Raw genomic sequence first — 17,458 nt, 5'->3', positions numbered from 1 at the left:
CCTAGCGATATATCGCTGGTGGAATTTGGCGTATTTATTAGTCTCGTCTTGGCCAATCTGATCAGTGTAGCTGGAATAAACTTAAAAAAGTAATCGAGCTCACGGGCGTGGCTGGGCAAGGTGAAAGTCGGTCCTCTCTCATGGTCAAAATCGGTCTCCTCAAATATATTAGCATCGGTAGTCTCCGACATACGCCAGACAGGAGGGGTGTCGTCCTCCGCCAACACAGCAGCAACGTAATCATCGTCGTCAGAGCTTGCCTCACCTACATACTGCCTGTCATAAAAGTCATCGTCCTCTGCCGCATCCTCGTCAACCTCCGAGTCGGACTCAGCGGTGATATCACCGTCGTCTGGGCGTCTGGGCCTGAACTCGCCCGTAGCGGCATCAAGGATCATATCTGGCTCAAAATCAGGTGGGCTATCCTGATAACGAACCCTCCGCACTATCTTTTTCGGCGGGGACATCGCAGCACACGAAACTATGGCAGGAGCGGGCTCGGCAGCCTCTGCTGATGACGAGGACTCAAGCTCTTTCGCACTGGGCACAGGAACCTCTCCTGACGCAGGATGAGGGCTCATAGTAGCAACAGGTGGTGTCTCTCCCGGAGCAGCCGGGGGAGAACCAATGGCATCAGCCGTCTCGTTACTCACTGTCTCACTAGCAGCAGCAGACGTAGTCTGTGCAGGTGAAGTATCTCCCACAAGAGCAGATGTAGTCTCTGCAGGTGAAGTAGTCTCTCCCGGAGCAGCCGGGTGAGAACCACTGGCGACCGGTGACCCGTCATCATCCTCATCGGCAGAACGATCGCTCTTACGTTTACGCTTACCACTGGGTTTTTCAGCCGGAGATGGCTTCGCCTTACGGGAGCGTTTCTTGCCCGACTTCTTAGAACGTTTACTAGGGACATCACAACGATCGCTACCACTACCGCCCGGAGACTCTGCATCTTTGAGCTTCAGTCGTCTGCTCGCCTTCAGAAAACTTTTGCGGTCCGTCAAGCTCATGTCTGGAACAGAGTCGACAGACTAGCAGGTCCCTCCCTTTTAAAGCCACAGGGAAACAAAGCCCTGGACATGATTGGACGCAGGGGTGTTAATATATGCATCCACCTGTTATTATAATGGACCTACGGCAATCAGTCCACCAACCGGCGCTGACATTCCTACCCGTCATGTAAATTGCCTGTCCGCACCATTTGATATGCTAATAATACTCATTTGCGATGCAAATCCCTCGAGCACTTAGCATAACATAGTCAATGTCATTAGCATCTCAACTTGACATTCCGTCCAGCTGGGTACGTGGCATGCGCACCTGCCACCCAAGGACGTTGGCCCAAGCCCATGTTTAGTACGGGTGGGAAACCCGTATCTTTAACCTCATGTCCCTTCTAAGTACGCCTGCGCAGGGCGTATTGTCATCCAAGTCGGTGACAAGCCAACCCGACAGATCGCCCATTAAGCAGTAATGGACTGGCCGTCTCGTTCTTGTACGGCAACGAACAGTGCTTCAGCGGCTTGTTTAGGTCATAACCGTCGCCCTGCCGAGCGGCTTACCCAACTAAGGCGGTCAAAGATGAAGGATGCCAAAATTGTCAACGGCTGTCTCGGCCTCGTCCGTTGGGCAAACATGGCTCCTTCAAATAACGTGGCCAGCACGTCTACGTCATCAGCGGTGATGACGACCCGTCATTGACGCCCGAGTGCGTAAAACTCGGAATATACCGACAGGTACCTCTACCTGAGTCGGTCATACTACGGTATAAACCAAACACAGGTCTGCCAACTCCCGTTAGACTCGGCCGTTAGCCGAACTTCACAGGGACAACATAGGCGTAACAAGTCGGTGAACAACGGTTCACGCACCTAACCGCAGCCGCCAAGTCGGTGAACAATGGTATCAAATTTTGAGGCCATGTTCCTGAATGGCAAGGCTGAGGCGGTGTGTTTCGTTGCACGGCTTGAACGTCTAGAGCCAAGTGCAGCCGACAACGTCCGACATCTGAGTGGGTAGTCTTTTCGAGAAGGTAACAAGTCGGTTAAAAGCGGTGGTTACCCTTCACAAATGTCGCTCAAGTCCGTTCGGATCAGTTCCATGTCAGGGACTAATCAAGCCGAGTCCGTCAAATCCGTCCGCACTTTCCCGTCAATCAGGACCAAGTCCGTGATTTTCGTCTCGCACCATTGGCAAAAAATTGCACCGCCAGCTGAGGCGGTCTTAGGCGGTTGCCTTACAGAAAGCCGAGTCCGTCAAATCCGTCCGCACTTCCCGTCAATCAGGACCAAGTCCGTGATTTTCGTCTCGCACCATTGGCAAAAATTGCACCGCCAGCTGAGGCGGTCTTAGGCGGTTGCCTTACAGATTAGCGTTGCCGAGACGGTCAATTTCGGCCGCAATCTATGTAGTGCCTCAGAGCCAAGTTAACCCAAACTCCGCTAGATACGTCACCGTGCTAACCTGCCAAGTACGCTACTCGTCCCCCAAAAAAAAACCAGTCCCCCACCGCGGTGGGGGACTGGCTGGGTAGCTTCCGCACCTTTCCCTGTCGTTGGACTCTCTGTGAACCCATTTCGAGAGCAAACGCCGTTCCTCGCCCAAAACCTGTCCTCGAACGACCCCTAGCGCGAGCAAGGGTTTGCTACACGTAGTTCCGTCGACTAGGCAGGAAAGGGGGTACCAAAAAGTAGCCCGATTTCCACCGCCTTGGCAGGATAACGGCCGTGGCTGCTCAGATTCTAGCTACACCGAATTTCAAGCGGATTTTCACCGACTTGGCAGGAAAAGGGATATACGAGATGACTAAGCAATACACCACATCCAGCAAAAGTATATCACAATATTTTGACCAGTTCACTACACACACAGCTGTTCAAAACTGAGTGGTATACCCTGCTGAGGTGGTGTACTGCTATTATAACAGTATATTGAAATTCTGGTGTGAAATGTCAAAAAAGGAATTTTTCAACCATGCTATATATGATAAATCGCAAATACAGCACAATTATTTTCATGTTTCGACCAATCAACTTGCTGTATTCGCGCCATCAATAAACTGGTAAAGTATGATTGTATACCTGATACATAAGCATCTGACATAATCTTAGGTAGAAGCATTGATGCATTCTTGAGAGAACAGAACCTATGAGGAGATGCATTTCAAATGATGCGCTGTGATAAGTTTATCATTCCGTTCACAATGTACTTTTCCATGCACAAACAATGTAAAAGTGTGCATTGTTTTGTTAAATTTTCAAAGTCATGATCTATGGTCATGAAACATGGGTAACAATATTTTAAGTTGTTTTGCTCGTAGAGCTCTGTTCATAATTTTAAAACTAAAAACTGCGACTGACAAATTATTGAAACTCGGTTTCTATCAACATTCTAGCTGATTAACTATATATATATATATATATATATATATATATATATATATATATATATATATATATATATATATATATATATATATATATATATATAATGCAGGAAATATTTTGCATGTAATTTCAACCATTTCCCAATGGTGGGACAATCAAACTGCAAATGATTATCACAATTTGTTTCACTGTATGAAGGGTATTTTAGTCCTTACTGACACTTTTTGCAAAAAAAATGACATACACCCTTGTTAAGAAACAGTGGACACACGTCACGACATCCTATCATTTGAAAGCTTTCATGTAAAAGTTATCTCATTCATACATAATGTAAAACTCCATATTGCATTCTACCCAACCCGCTTTGAAGGACAATCTTTCTACATAGTGAGATCCCAGCTCTCTTTATGGATGAAAAAAGAGAAGAATTTTCTTTAACTCTTTGAGCGCCAAAGTCAATTTTTGCCACCTTTATAAAATGTAACGCAGACAATTTTTTCATATCTTTTCTAAAATATTGATCAAAAATGTAGCTAATGAAATGTACTGTCCATTTGGTCCAAAATTGTCAAAATATTACAAAAATTTCACAAAAGATTGCTAAAATTTTGCACAAAAATTTTGGTGGGAAAATTTACAGCACTCAAAGGGTTAATACATTCCTTACGGCAGAAACTTGCTTAGCACAATGCTACTCAGATATCACCACCCTCTGCAAACTGTAAATAAGTGTAATCCTTTGTTTTTCAGGAAGTGGTTGGGTTGACCTTCAGAGAGACAAGGGAGTGGGTGTAGCTAAGAAGGCTCTAAGTAGATTTAATGCCTTTTAATGAGTAATTTAATCAATATTGCATCTTGTACACTGATACTGATTTTGCAATACGGAGGCCTGGCTTCTCTCCTGAAAACCAGAACAGAAGTTGGAATCCACTTGCCAGAACTTGCCTTGCTAAACAAAAACCTTTGATGCTTCATGTACGCCAGATAATGACTCGGACTGTGAAAATTCAGGCAATCTTGAATTGGCAGTCATATGACACCGACGAAGTACTGTACGCGGTCACATTCCCATTTCTCTCGCAATTTAGTTCAAATAACAAAGACTGCAAACTTTATAAAGAACTTTGGAATGCCATGAAAACCAATATAATAAAAATATACTACAGGCAAAACATGTGCACCAACATGCACTGGAGCTGTTAAAATGAAATTCCTCTGTCATTCACTTCCTGGCCACAAAAATTTGGTAAAATTTTGATTACATTGATTACATTTTGCTTCAATTAGTATTAGTCAACATTTAAATGGCCTCTAATTGCGTTTAATATGCTATTTTGTTGGCTTAGAATTTCAACACTAATGTGCAACACACGCAGACATTTTATGATATGACCCCTTAGCATATCAACTTCACCACATTGTGAACCTAGCTGACCCTTTATCTTGTTCGTTATCAGGCTGATGCCTACCAATTGCATGAGATTACAGCCAGATTTTATGATTACAATCTTTTGTGTGACTGATACAAATGTGGCACTTTGAAAGAATTTTTTCCACTGTGAAGAAACCCTACAAAAACAAAACAGTGGACAGTGAAGATAATGATATATCCTGTAACCATGGTGACACATTCAAACATGATCTTCTTGAATCAAGATTTACGATGCTGGTTTGCAGCAATTTTCAAGTCTAACATTTATCAAAGCCTACTGAGAACACTTGATCAGAGGTAAACAACATTCTGGCAGATATTTGCAGATAATGATTACCTTTTCAACAACAGTTGTCTGTGACAAAGTATCCATATTTTTTCCTGCTTGTAAAGCAAACAAACAATTACAAAACAAGGGAAACTACACTAGCTAGCAAAGCAAACAAAGGATAAAACCCTACACAAGTACGAGGTCATTTCCATCAACTATTGTTCCTCAGAGCGACTGGTTTCCAAATTCTGTCAATTTTCTGCCATACCATTATCTATGATGTGGTTTGGCCTTCACCTGGAAGTAAATGCTGATAAGCGCATGCGGCATGCGCAGAGTCAGTGTGGATATTATAGAGTCTGTACATCACAACAAAGGATTCCAGAAAACAATAGCACTTCCATGACGATACTGTGCAATGATTCCAAAATCGTAATTGAGCCTCCATCCATTGTACTGCCTAGTGTCATCAAGTCAACTGGTATAACAGGGTAGTACAATCAGATACAGTGCCTCTTTCTGACCCCTATCTACTTTCCAATGATGTCAACGCTGCCACTAAACACGAACAAAAAGTACTGTAAACCTCGAAATTTCTGGAAGCAAAACATTTTTGCAAGATACATTGACTCTAATTAGTGCATATGCTGAGACAGAAATTTAATTTACTATGAAGAATTGGTGATGTTCAACGTGCATGGAAATAGAACATAATTCCCTGCTCATGCGTACGATTTATAATAAAAGGAAAACGTGAATCATGGCAACATGATCACGGACAAAAATGAAAAAATTGTCCTGGCTTTATGTAGTATTAACTTAAAACAGATCATGTTCATACAAGCCAGAATATCAGATGTCCAGAATCTAGCCAGCCATTTGTGGCTATCCGTGTATTGTGGTTTGCAAAATAACAGATATCAGACAAACAGCTCAGTTACAGTACCAGTACCACTAGCATTTTTAAAGTACCTATAAATTTTACAGCTTGGCTAATTATTCATGTACAAAAACATCTTCATCAAAAATAACCTTGATTAATATTTTCCACTTACAGATCACTGTACTAAAAACATATGGTTGGCTGTAATAAGAATCATGCAATATATATATGGACATAACCATCTGGCAGTGGGCAGTATTCTCGAGATAGTCATAGGGGAATTTTCTACATGAACAGTTGACTAGGCTTGGCAACAAAATTGCCTCCTAATGTATGTCTGTGTGGTTAGCCCAGCTTTGAATGGGTTGAAAGTATACCTGACCTTGCACAGAGTACACGAAAATAATTCTTTCGTACTTGGAATGCAGCCAAGATGAACTCCAATATTTACCCAACTATTGTGCAATTTAACAAAGGTCACTGCTTCTTTGAGCTCAGTTTCCTGCCAAGGATATTGGTATTTATACAAAATGAACCTGCTTCTTTTGAAAATCGAGAGTAAAATGCTGCTAGAATCAACCTGGCTTTGAAAGAAGTCAGCCAAGTATCTTGTGAAAACTAGCAAAACTGCCTTTCACAGTTATCGAGTGACAAATTATGTGTTGCCTTGCCGTACATTTTGAATAATGCCCTTTTAAAAGCCTTTGTTCACAGCACAAAGTGAAAAAATTACAAGGTCTTTGTATACCAACACAATCACACACAATGTTGTGAATTAGCACAGATTTATGTCCTGCAACTGTCTTGGAGCTGTAATCTCTACGGTCAAATAAAAGATAAGTGTGCTTCCAGTGTGCAACCTACCCTAGTAAAAACAGCCAACAATATACATTTTTACCACATTCCCGAGATTTTACTGTAAATTGTGGGTCTTGGCCAACAAAAATATAAATTTAAAAAATTTCTTCCAACCTACCTACTCTAATTTCCAGAGGTATGTTCCCTCAGTAGTACAGGAAACACAGATACTTTTTTATTTGGCCTAATAATTTGTTACTCAACTAAGAGAATTGACTATCACCAGTACATATTATTAAACGACAAATTCACTTTTACCATATTCTACAAGACTAGTGAAATATTTGGCAGTCTGATTGCAGAACTTTAATTTTACCTAAATGCAAATCTAAGAAAAGAAACGAGGAAACAAACCAAAACACAAAGCCCCCACAGATAAAAGTGATCGATTTCAATTTGTAAGTTGTAACACAGTCATGCCAAGCTGATATTACTATGTGCGTACTGAAATCTATCACAAAAGCACGCTGTTGAGTGACCTGCCCCGAGGCTGATCGACTTGAAATGCAAAAACTATCAAATTACAACTACACATATCTAGGGAATATCGTCAACTTGTCTTTCTGAAAATATCTGGGTTGATATTTTGAAGAACATTATCATCACTGATTCACCCCTGGAGTACGTACCGGCAAACTGAACAGTCATGTGTGTGAATAATCTTTTACATGGAGTTTGTGAATTCTTAGGGTTAATTTCAAACACATGCAAGTGTGATGAGGAGAATGAATGAAAGACCCCAGATTCCCATTTCACAATACATGGACATGATCCCATTGCAGTAAACAATGAGATCAAACAATGATACAGCAATGAAAGTAGTTTTTTTGAGGAAATTTTGATTCTAACTCACCTGAAACTTCCATAGACGATGAGGAGTATGGATATAAGGAAAGTCGAGACTCTGGACGAGTCCACCAAGGAATATGCCCTGCAAAATAAAGAACACAGAAAATGTAATATTTGCCTGGAGAAAGTGCACCAGAGTTCAGCACGTCGCCTGGCATTGCCACACAAGCACACACAACACCTACACATTCAAGAACACCACCAACAGACAAACAACAGCGCTCGATTTCACACAATGCAAAAAAGAGGACAACTAGGGATTTCACAGTGACCTCATGCACAACGATTCCACAGACATGGTTGTAGCCTCAAGCTCCTCTCTCCAGCACTGCCCAGCGTCTCAACATGTGTAAAGACCTCCCTTCGCAATGAGGCCTGCCTCAGAGAGAAGCCAGGAGAGTGTGTGAGAGCACATGGTCTCTGCATCAGAGAAACAAAGCAACATGTGACCCGGTTGTACCAGATGTTTTGATGGACAAAAGGTATCTCTGCACCAGCCTCTTTTGTGTCACTGCTGTACTGAGTTGGCTGTGTGTATATGTGTGTTTTTGTTCCAGCTCATCGTGCACATTTCACAGACTTGGCCTACCCGTGAATAATGAATAAAATTAACTGTGGTATAATTACAGGGACAAGCCCACCAGCTTTTCAGAGGGATTAATGCCAGTGTCTCTAATTCTCATTTAAAAGACAATGGAACAACAAAAGGATAGGGTGAAGAGATGGCAGTTGTATTTTTCAACTGTGTTGCTCAAAACCCATTTTGAATGACACAAAGACGTGAAAATGAGGAAAAAGAGCAAGAAGTGCACAGCCACATCATATCAGACACTTATTTTTTCCCACCTCTACAGAATATTTATTTCCGTGATGTGATATAATACCCCTATTGGATTTGTCATTGATCAAACCACCGAAAGGACAATAGGGCAGACAAAATACACAGGTATTGTAAAACTGTACACGGTGATGATTTTCAAATGAAGAAAGTGGGAACTACAGCTGAAATATTGAAAATTTCTCTGTCAGACAATTTCTGAAATGCAAAAACAATACAAGACCAAATATATTATCAAAATTAATGCATGGAGCCAGTTCCCATGACAACCCCATTATAAACTACAAATGTACACTTATGATAAACCGGTTTCACTTCAACCTCAAAAAAATTTAATTACACAACAAAATAATCCTGTATACATTTACAGTACCTATTTCCAATTTTCAAACATAGTGTTGGTATATTTTATTAAAATTCCTTTGAAGAAGCAGATATTCTAGGAAATGCTGGAAAATTGAAAGCCTTACGGAACATATTCTAAGGCTATCCTCACTGAGCTGTTGTTCTCATCTCGTATGCAGTTCTTGCTCTTTAATCACGAATTAAAATAAGGAAAAATTATCATCAGTTGCTAGCTCACCAAAGTGTAAAATAGACAGATCCTGAGTCGTTGTGCATCTTGTTGGGGAAAGTGTTTGTTATAACACAAGACAGTCCAGAAATTTCATCTTATATTTCACTTCTCCGCTCAAAATTATTTCCATGGACATTACAGTTATCCATTACATATCACGGATAAGCAGGTAACAATTAAAACTATCATTAATGAAGGTATTTATGGTGTTTTGAAAGATCCTACCTCTCATCAAAACAACTGAGTTCTTTTGATTTGGCTGTACGGTGGGTCAGTAAAGAATGGGAGTATCACAGGGTATGTATGTAGGAAGGATTTAAAATCTCAACACTGGCAGGCGTGTTGAGTATTTCGAATCAGCGGATTACAAATCGCCATACGGCTAGCTGTACAATCCTACATGTACACCAGCATGGTACATTCTGCCGTTCCTGTCTGACCCAGCTCTGCAAAATCACAGATTGCAAAGCAAAGTGTTGGACAATGGTCAACCGTTATGGGATCAATCAATCGAGGTATATAAAGAGTACTTGTAAATAGACCAGTGCCTGGTGAAAAGACGGTGTCTCCGAGTTGACCTTTGTGTGTCTCTTGCCATTTACATGTCTACTCTTGCCTACAGTAGTGAATTTACAAACATTCTGTGGTGAGGGAACAGTGCCCAAAGCAAAAAAGACAGTCGCCAGAAATCCTAGGCAACCTCTGTGCAACCTTTATAACCACATTTCCTGGATTAACAGACAAACATACAACACTAATAATATGTGAAAGACCATCCCATTTATACTGTAATGCTCACTGCCATAATTTACTTTGAAATCCATCATATGGTTATAAATCATCAAACTTAAACTGAAATACAGAAATCATTTCCCACTGTCTACAAATAATATCAGAAGCACAGGGAATAGTTGCTCACGCAAAGAGAGACTGAAGTCCTATTTGCTTCACATTCCAAAAGAATTCAGAAATGTTATGTAAATTGTAAACCACACAGAGAAGTGAACCATAGGCAGTCGAGAAATGACTGTCTATATAGATCTCTTCAGAGCAAGCTAACCACAGTTATGTATCGATGACCTTTGACCCTTCTCACTCGCCCTAATTACCCAGCATTCCTAACAAATATATTGTACTTTATCTCATAGACCCTTGAGGGTCCATGTTTATCTTGACAAAGAAATGTGCTTGTATTTTGAAATAGGGAAAAGGGTACTGTCAATTAAATTACAATATACAGTTATTACAAAAATGTGAATTTTTTATGTGTTAATTAATCATCGGGTAGATCACACAGCACAGACCAAGTTTCTCTGAGCTGGCATTGACTTTTCACCACAGTCAGTACAAGAGCTGATGAAGACTAAAATATGAACGTGTTTACTACAGAAGTGCCACTAACCAGGGGCTAAAATATCAGCTCAGACAGCTACATGGAATATTCATTAGGCTGCGTTCACAAAAAACGGTTAGGGGGGCTGGAGGAATTCAGGGGGGGGGGGGATTCGAAATTTTTGGGGTAGTAGAGGGGGGGGACTTGAAAATTTTGCTCTACCTATAGGGGGGGGGACTTGAAAATTTTTTGTTCCCTTTTGTGTTTTACATTTGCCAATTCCAAGCTTTTGTAGATAATTCAATGAAAAATGAATACCATTTTTAATGTCATCAAAATGTTTTAATGTTAGAAATAATTTACCAAAATTTAGAACCATTTTGTCACATTTCATGACTTTTATCTCAAAAAAATCTAAATGTGTGATTTGTGTTAAAAAAACAAACTTGAGCCTCGTAACAGGGCAGAAGTTGCAACTGTTAATGGTTTCTGCAATATTTCTATGCAATATAACAACTACAGTTTCTTGCTATCTCCCTACAGCATGCTCAAACATACAATATTTAGTTTGTCAACAAAGCCTGTATATATAAATATAAATATGTATTTAGTGATAATTTAATTGGAGTCCAGACTGACAGTCAGTTGTCAGTGATACAAATGCATGGTACACATAAATAGGCTGTGATAGCAAGCTGAATACTAGACATTTTAACAGGCTGTAGGGAGTAGAACTAGAACAAATTTGTAAAACTGAACGAAAATATTGCCAAAATTATCAAAGTTAATACAGCTACTGCCTACGGATAGTGTCACTATCATTAAAGCTCTGCTCCTGCAGTTCACTGTCACTGCATACCTGATCAGTGACAGAGATAGCTCTGACTCTGATGTACATGGTAGTTGAAGAAGAATTTGGGTCAAATGATGCTCATGACAGTGAAACATAATTGTACACAAGATCAGGCCAGAGAGCAACACATGCAAGAACACATAGTAATGTTTGAATTCTAGCATATAAGAATAATCAAATATTACAGAAAAAAGATAGGGTCATCATGCTTGGTTTTCTAAATTTTCATATTCTTGTTATAAAATGATACAGATGTAAAACTTTGAACAGTAAAGACTAAAAGTAAAAATATTTGACCAAATGGAATTATTTATTTTTTAACCAAATTTGAAATTATTACACCCAAAATTTCAGAGATTAAAAATATATTTCAGAGATTAAAACATTTATTTGATGGAACATTTTAACCTTCCAGTATTGTCAATTTAGAGTAGCATCTAATTCATAGATGTCTTGTAGTTTTGGAAAAATTTTTGGTAGGTCACAGTGCAATATGGCAATTAGCCAGAATTCACAATTTGCCTACTCTCTCATGATTGTCATTTTGTGTGCTCCTCAGCAGGAGCAATTGACCTGGCCAGAGTTGGATTAACTCAAGTTGGCTTTTAGACCAATAAATCTAAAAAAATCACTGATGCATTTAAAGAACTTGCCTTGAGAATATGACTATAGAAAGTGCTAATACAGGTAGTGTTGAACACCTGTGAGCGGAACGGCGCAATATGTTTATTTTTTCTGCGCTCACATCCTTTACAAATATGCGGGCCTGTGATAGTTGGGGGGGGACTTGAAAAATTTTGACCATATAGAGGGGGGGCATTTGAAATTTTTTTGGGGTACTTAGGGGGGGGGGGATCTTAAAAAAAATAAGATTTCAATCGAAATTCCTCCAGCCCCCCCCCCCCCCCCCCCCCTAATCGTTATTTGTGAACGCAGCCTTATGTATAAAAATATAAGTTGGGGGGTTTCAGGAAGTCGCTTAATGAAACTGAGAGTAAACAATTTAAGATCACCACTGCCTGTACTCAACAGATAACATTTGTTGTCATTTCATGTCCTATCCTTTACAAATAAAATAACAACTCTTGTCACATGTGACCTTGAGCAATACCATGACTGCACTATTTTAACCACAAAATGAACAATTAAGACGGATGCATATTTGTCTTAAAATTTAATCCTTATCAATCAAAATGCAGCTGAATATAAATCTTCTTTATACTAGTATAATGAGAATGTAGACGAGCTGATTCATTGTAGCCACCCTTGATATGAAAAATCACAACACTAAGAACTGTGTTTTCTGTTTTTCAGGCTTACACACCTTGCTCTGAGGTGAGATTTCACATCCATTCACACTGTGCATGGATGTCTATTTTTTTTTACATCCGTGCACTGTAGTACTCTGAATTCCTTACTGCAACACTTCAGTGTTTAGCATTTAACTGTTGTTCTAGGGTTTGTTTTCTGTGCACCCTTCCCGTTCTCCTGTTGGTCAGCCTTTTATTGCCAGTGGTGTCATTATGGAGGAGTTCAGAGGGCATACTTAAAAGTTTTAAGGTAAACACTCAGAAAACTCAGGTTAGGCCTGCTCAGAGTATTAAAGCAATCAAAACAGACACGTTGTGTGGGACAGTCAGAAAGGAAAGTGGGTTTAAAACCAGCACTTGTATTTGATTTGACCTGCTTCAAATTGACATTCCAACATAGGGACCTCACTTGTTGTGAGGGACCTGACTTGCTGGTCAGCCATATTGTCCATACAGTTTACAAGGCTTTGTCATTGACAGAATGATATACAATCTACTATTTCATTTTGATGTACCTATTTACTATGATATGCTTAAGTAGCACAGATACAGAGTTTTCCTGTACTCCTCTCTATCATGGTGTTCATAACCGAATCAAAAAATAGAAATCAGAATGGAAAATTTCTTTCCATAGGAGTTTTTAAACAATTTTACACTGGAAAGTTTTGAAAGAGGGATGAAATATTGTAGAGTGTAAATGATGATCTTTTGTGGTCATTTCGTGTCCTGTCTTTCTTTTTGTATTTGAATTATACCGTCAACAAATTGTGTTTTGCACTCTTCAATATTTCATTCCCTTTCAAAACTCTCCAAAGAACAGGAGGCTTGTAGAAATGGTTTGTTCTAGTATAGACATATCAGTTTACTCAGTGGAGTAAGCTGCCTGCTGAGTTTGGTGGATTCCTTATCAGTCTTCAGACAATAAAACAGACATGTTTATGTAAATACCAGGTCATATAGCAAAGTTCTCAGCCAAGTTGCTGGGTAATTACCTAATTTGGTGTGCCGATTACTAGTACGCCTGCTGTAATAATGACTGACAATAAAATGAACCGGGATTGTGCTTGTGGTTGCTATAAGCACAAGGAACAAGTACGTCCTTGTCTAGAGGGATGTATTGTAAAAAGTTGGAAATTTCAGTAAAAATGTATGAAATGACGACCAAAAACAGTGCTCCTTGCTCTTCTGGGACTATTGGTGGTATCACAGACAACCAGGCAGAAAAGTTCTTACCTGTGGTTGCACAAAGCATTAAGAAAGGAATGATTTCAAAATACATGTATCACTACTCAGACTCAAGAAATCCAAAACTGCTGCCAAAATCACATTTCAAAATAAATGTATCACTAATCAAGAAATGCTGCAGATACATTTGTCACATCGCGTTTCCATCATTACGTGTCAAACGCAATAATAAACATTTTGTCTGAATTTCTCAAATTGACTTGATGCAATAATACATGCTAGAGTAGCTAACATGATGACACTCTATTTCCTCTGTTACATGTCACAATTCAAGTTAAAGAAATCATAATGTTACATGTCACAATTCAAGTTAAAGAAATCACATGCCACGGATCCGACCACAACCTGAAAACACAGGCGCAAAGAAAATTTTTTGTCCAAATTTGTCTGCAGAAAATGCATGCAGTGATAAATCTTCAATCACAACCAGCGCTATTGACATTTTTTTCACTTTTTCATTTTAAAGGCTTTTCACAAGTAACTGCTCCTTGGATTATTTTCTACACGACAATGCCTGAAACCATCAAATTAACTTCAAATCTATAATGGCACAGTTTACTTTAAGGTTTACAGTGTGAATGCTGACTTAACACCGCACGGTGCAGAAATAGGCTATTCATTTCAATCTTGATTAAATTACCGATAAAATTCATCTGAACGGAAATAACTAAATACACTTCCGTTGATTAGAATTGTACGAGTCAAATAACTGACACCTGGCCAGGCATGAATTGTCAAGAATAAAGCAGCTTCATATTCAATTATGTGTCAAGTAGCAGTGTTTTCCTATTATGTCAGAGTCTGTCAGTCACTTGTATCTTTTGTTTTTCCACATCAACAATGCTGCCCCAACATGCTACATTTATTTTACCATTTGCAATTGCACCCTGTCATACCTAGCACAAGAAGTGACTTAGTCTTTATAAGTAAAAGGACAGTATTTCAAACATTGTGTACTTACATACTGCAGTAAGGAATACAAATATTTTATAATAACATGAACTCTAGGTGAACTTTCTGCTAGTATGTTTCCAAATTTGCATATTTAAAGCATTCTCACTTTGGGCAATTTTTATGACAATAGGTATTTCTCATTCTTCTCTCCCTTTCAACTTTGAGAAAACATACAAGTAATACACTTACAAGAATCAGTTCACCATTTCTATTTGCAGTGAAATTCATCTTTTCTTTCACATTACACTATGATCAAGTCCGTACTTAGTGTTTTAAGTGTGTGGGTGTAGAATCATGTCAATTATTAACATCGATATTTATATTACAGCCTTGACTGAGGACTTGAACTGCGGGTAGTTGTTCTAGAGTCTATTGTATGAGAGGACATTCAGTTCATTTTGTGTGTGTGTAAATCTGTCATAACGTACATATGAAATTATCTAGAAATTCAAGATTTTATTGCACCTTATGTAAAGCTTGGCTGAATCATTGATATTCAGAAGGCACTACATAACCAGCGTTGAATTATTTAGGATGAAACTGAAACTGATGTGTAGAAACTGAAAATGATGTGTTATGGTGGCACAGAATAGCAGTCAGTAGGTTGGATTTGTTTGTATTCAGAGACTGGGAAACTAAACAAGGTCAATAGGTCAACTGGCTGCGTAACATTTTCCGTTTCATCAGGATCGTCTTAACTCTGCTGGCCAGTTTTTCCTGTTGCTTTACAGAGTCTGCATTTACCATTCACAAAGATCAGAAATGTATGCATGTAATGTTTTTGAAAGTGAAAGGCTAACAACTGCTAATACACCACAGGTTCTTGGAATCATACATGTACAAAACAACTGTATGGCTCTGAATGTCATCACACACTCCCCTTAATAATTTTCCATGCAGAATTTCTAGGCAGGATTCAATTCCATGAGCAACTTTGGACAGAAACGATGAATAACCTTTTTTTTATTGACCCAATTTCTGCTGGCTTGAAACGTGGACGAGTAACCTCAACAAGTAGGTCAGTTTATTACAGTACCATTTTATGCACTTCCATCTACATTCACTCTTTCCTATGTGATTTTATATTATCTTCATTGTTTCAAATGGTATCCCCTGGCATGAATTGCGATGAAAATAAAGTATAAGTAACAACGAGATGTGAAAAATAAAATTTGTTTCCTCTTGAGACAAAATTGCTTTATCCCTCACACTGTTCTCATGATTGATTGGACTAGTCAAGTACACAATTGAGGTATATTTAAAAAATTGACTTTACAGGTGACAACTCTCACATTCTTGTCAATGAGAAATGGTCACAAATTCCAAACATATAAATAATTCATTCCTTAAAAGGTTAGAATTCAAGATGGAGACATTATGCTTATATGCTTATGAGCAATTTTGAAAATTAGAATTCTGTTCTATTAAGCCAAAGGATACAAGGATAACAGACAAGCCTGCTGTGACTGTGGTGAATTGAAATTTTGTTTTATGCAACCAATAACAGTACTTGTCTTCTGTTTACACTGCAAATGACACATCACACTGAAAGGCATCAGATGACACTTTGGAAAATTATTGGCTAAATTTATTTTAAAATTTTCTAAGATCAGCAACAGCTGGGTTTTTACCCCCGTAGAATGTATCCATCTCGACAAGCTTGCTAAATTGTCATCGGTACATGCTCCGCTGGAGACGGATTCCCAGTAACTGCCAAGACTGGTCTGCTGCACTTCAGATGATATGATGTTTAATAGTTGCTGTAAGATCTACACACCTGTTGTTTAAATTCACTGAATAGTCTCACATATCATGGAAAAATAAACCTATCATGAGCAACCTTGCAAGACTGCAGCAAAAATGTTTTGTAGTATCAACTGGCCATCACACAAAGGAATAATTTGCAGTATTTTCAAAGTTTACCTCATAGGTTACCATTGTTCATTCACCTGGTCTACCTATACTTGCTTTGGTAAATACATTTATCAATCGGGGAGAGTTTTGCAAGATTCCTGCAAGTAAGTAATTGAAAGACCGCTTTCCAAGCACTGTGTTTTTTACTTTGCAGTTTCCACAGCAGTGGTACGTTCCACTCAGTTGTGCTCATTAAACTATTGAGAGCAGAATAATCAAATTACACGATTCAAGAAAGACGACACGTTCACCATTGTGATCAGCGATTACCAGGTGCCTGGAATATATCAGCTCTGCAAATTTTCATTTGACGTGACAAATATCTATTGATATTAATATGTGTTTTGTTTGGCAAGGCCAGGAAACAATAGTAAGATGACTATCCGCTGGAAGAACAGGATAAATTGAAGATGACACATTGTGGTTGTCCTTCATGTATGCCTTGGGATGTCTTACTGCTACTTACAGGCTTGAAATCTGTAGGGCCAGCAGGAAATTAATTTCCTGGCATTTGAGAATCAAAAGATGATGTGGCAGAGGACGTGTTCATCACCATGGCAACAGCGTATTGACAGACTAGGAGAGGTACGAAATTTGATCCAAAGGAAAGCCGCTTCTTTTTTTGTGTTCTATGGGAAGATGTTTTTTCCTGATTCACGGATAGAATTGCCAGTTCTCAGCTGCCTTGATCAAATTTCATCTGCTTTGCTTGCATGGCGCGTTGTAGCTTTATAACAAAGCATCATACTTGCATTAAT

At 39.1% G+C, this 17,458-nt stretch overlaps 1 protein-coding gene across 2 annotated transcripts in view; it reads right to left on the bottom strand.

The window, feature by feature from the left end:
* LOC139144967 (signal peptide peptidase-like 3) overlaps positions 1–17,458 on the bottom strand; it is a 57,806-nt gene that overhangs the window by 31,865 nt on the left and 8,483 nt on the right. The window contains exons 1-2 of one of the 2 annotated variants that reach the window (XM_070715824.1): positions 7,949–8,131; positions 7,681–7,758 (exon numbers count right to left, since the gene is read on the bottom strand). In XM_070715824.1, the coding sequence (XP_070571925.1) occupies positions 7,681–7,758; positions 7,949–7,974 (104 nt within the window). In that variant the 5' untranslated portion in view covers positions 7,975–8,131. Of the gene's footprint in view, positions 1–7,680; positions 7,759–7,948; positions 8,132–17,458 lie in introns of those variants that run through there. The other variant, XM_070715825.1, reaches the window with a different exon arrangement.

This window comes from Ptychodera flava, chromosome 12 (genome assembly GCF_041260155.1).
Source record: "Ptychodera flava strain L36383 chromosome 12, AS_Pfla_20210202, whole genome shotgun sequence".
Taxonomy (NCBI): domain Eukaryota; kingdom Metazoa; phylum Hemichordata; class Enteropneusta; family Ptychoderidae; genus Ptychodera; species Ptychodera flava.
Note: the sequence above shows the minus strand (reverse complement) of the source record. Positions and strands in the feature narration are given on the sequence as shown.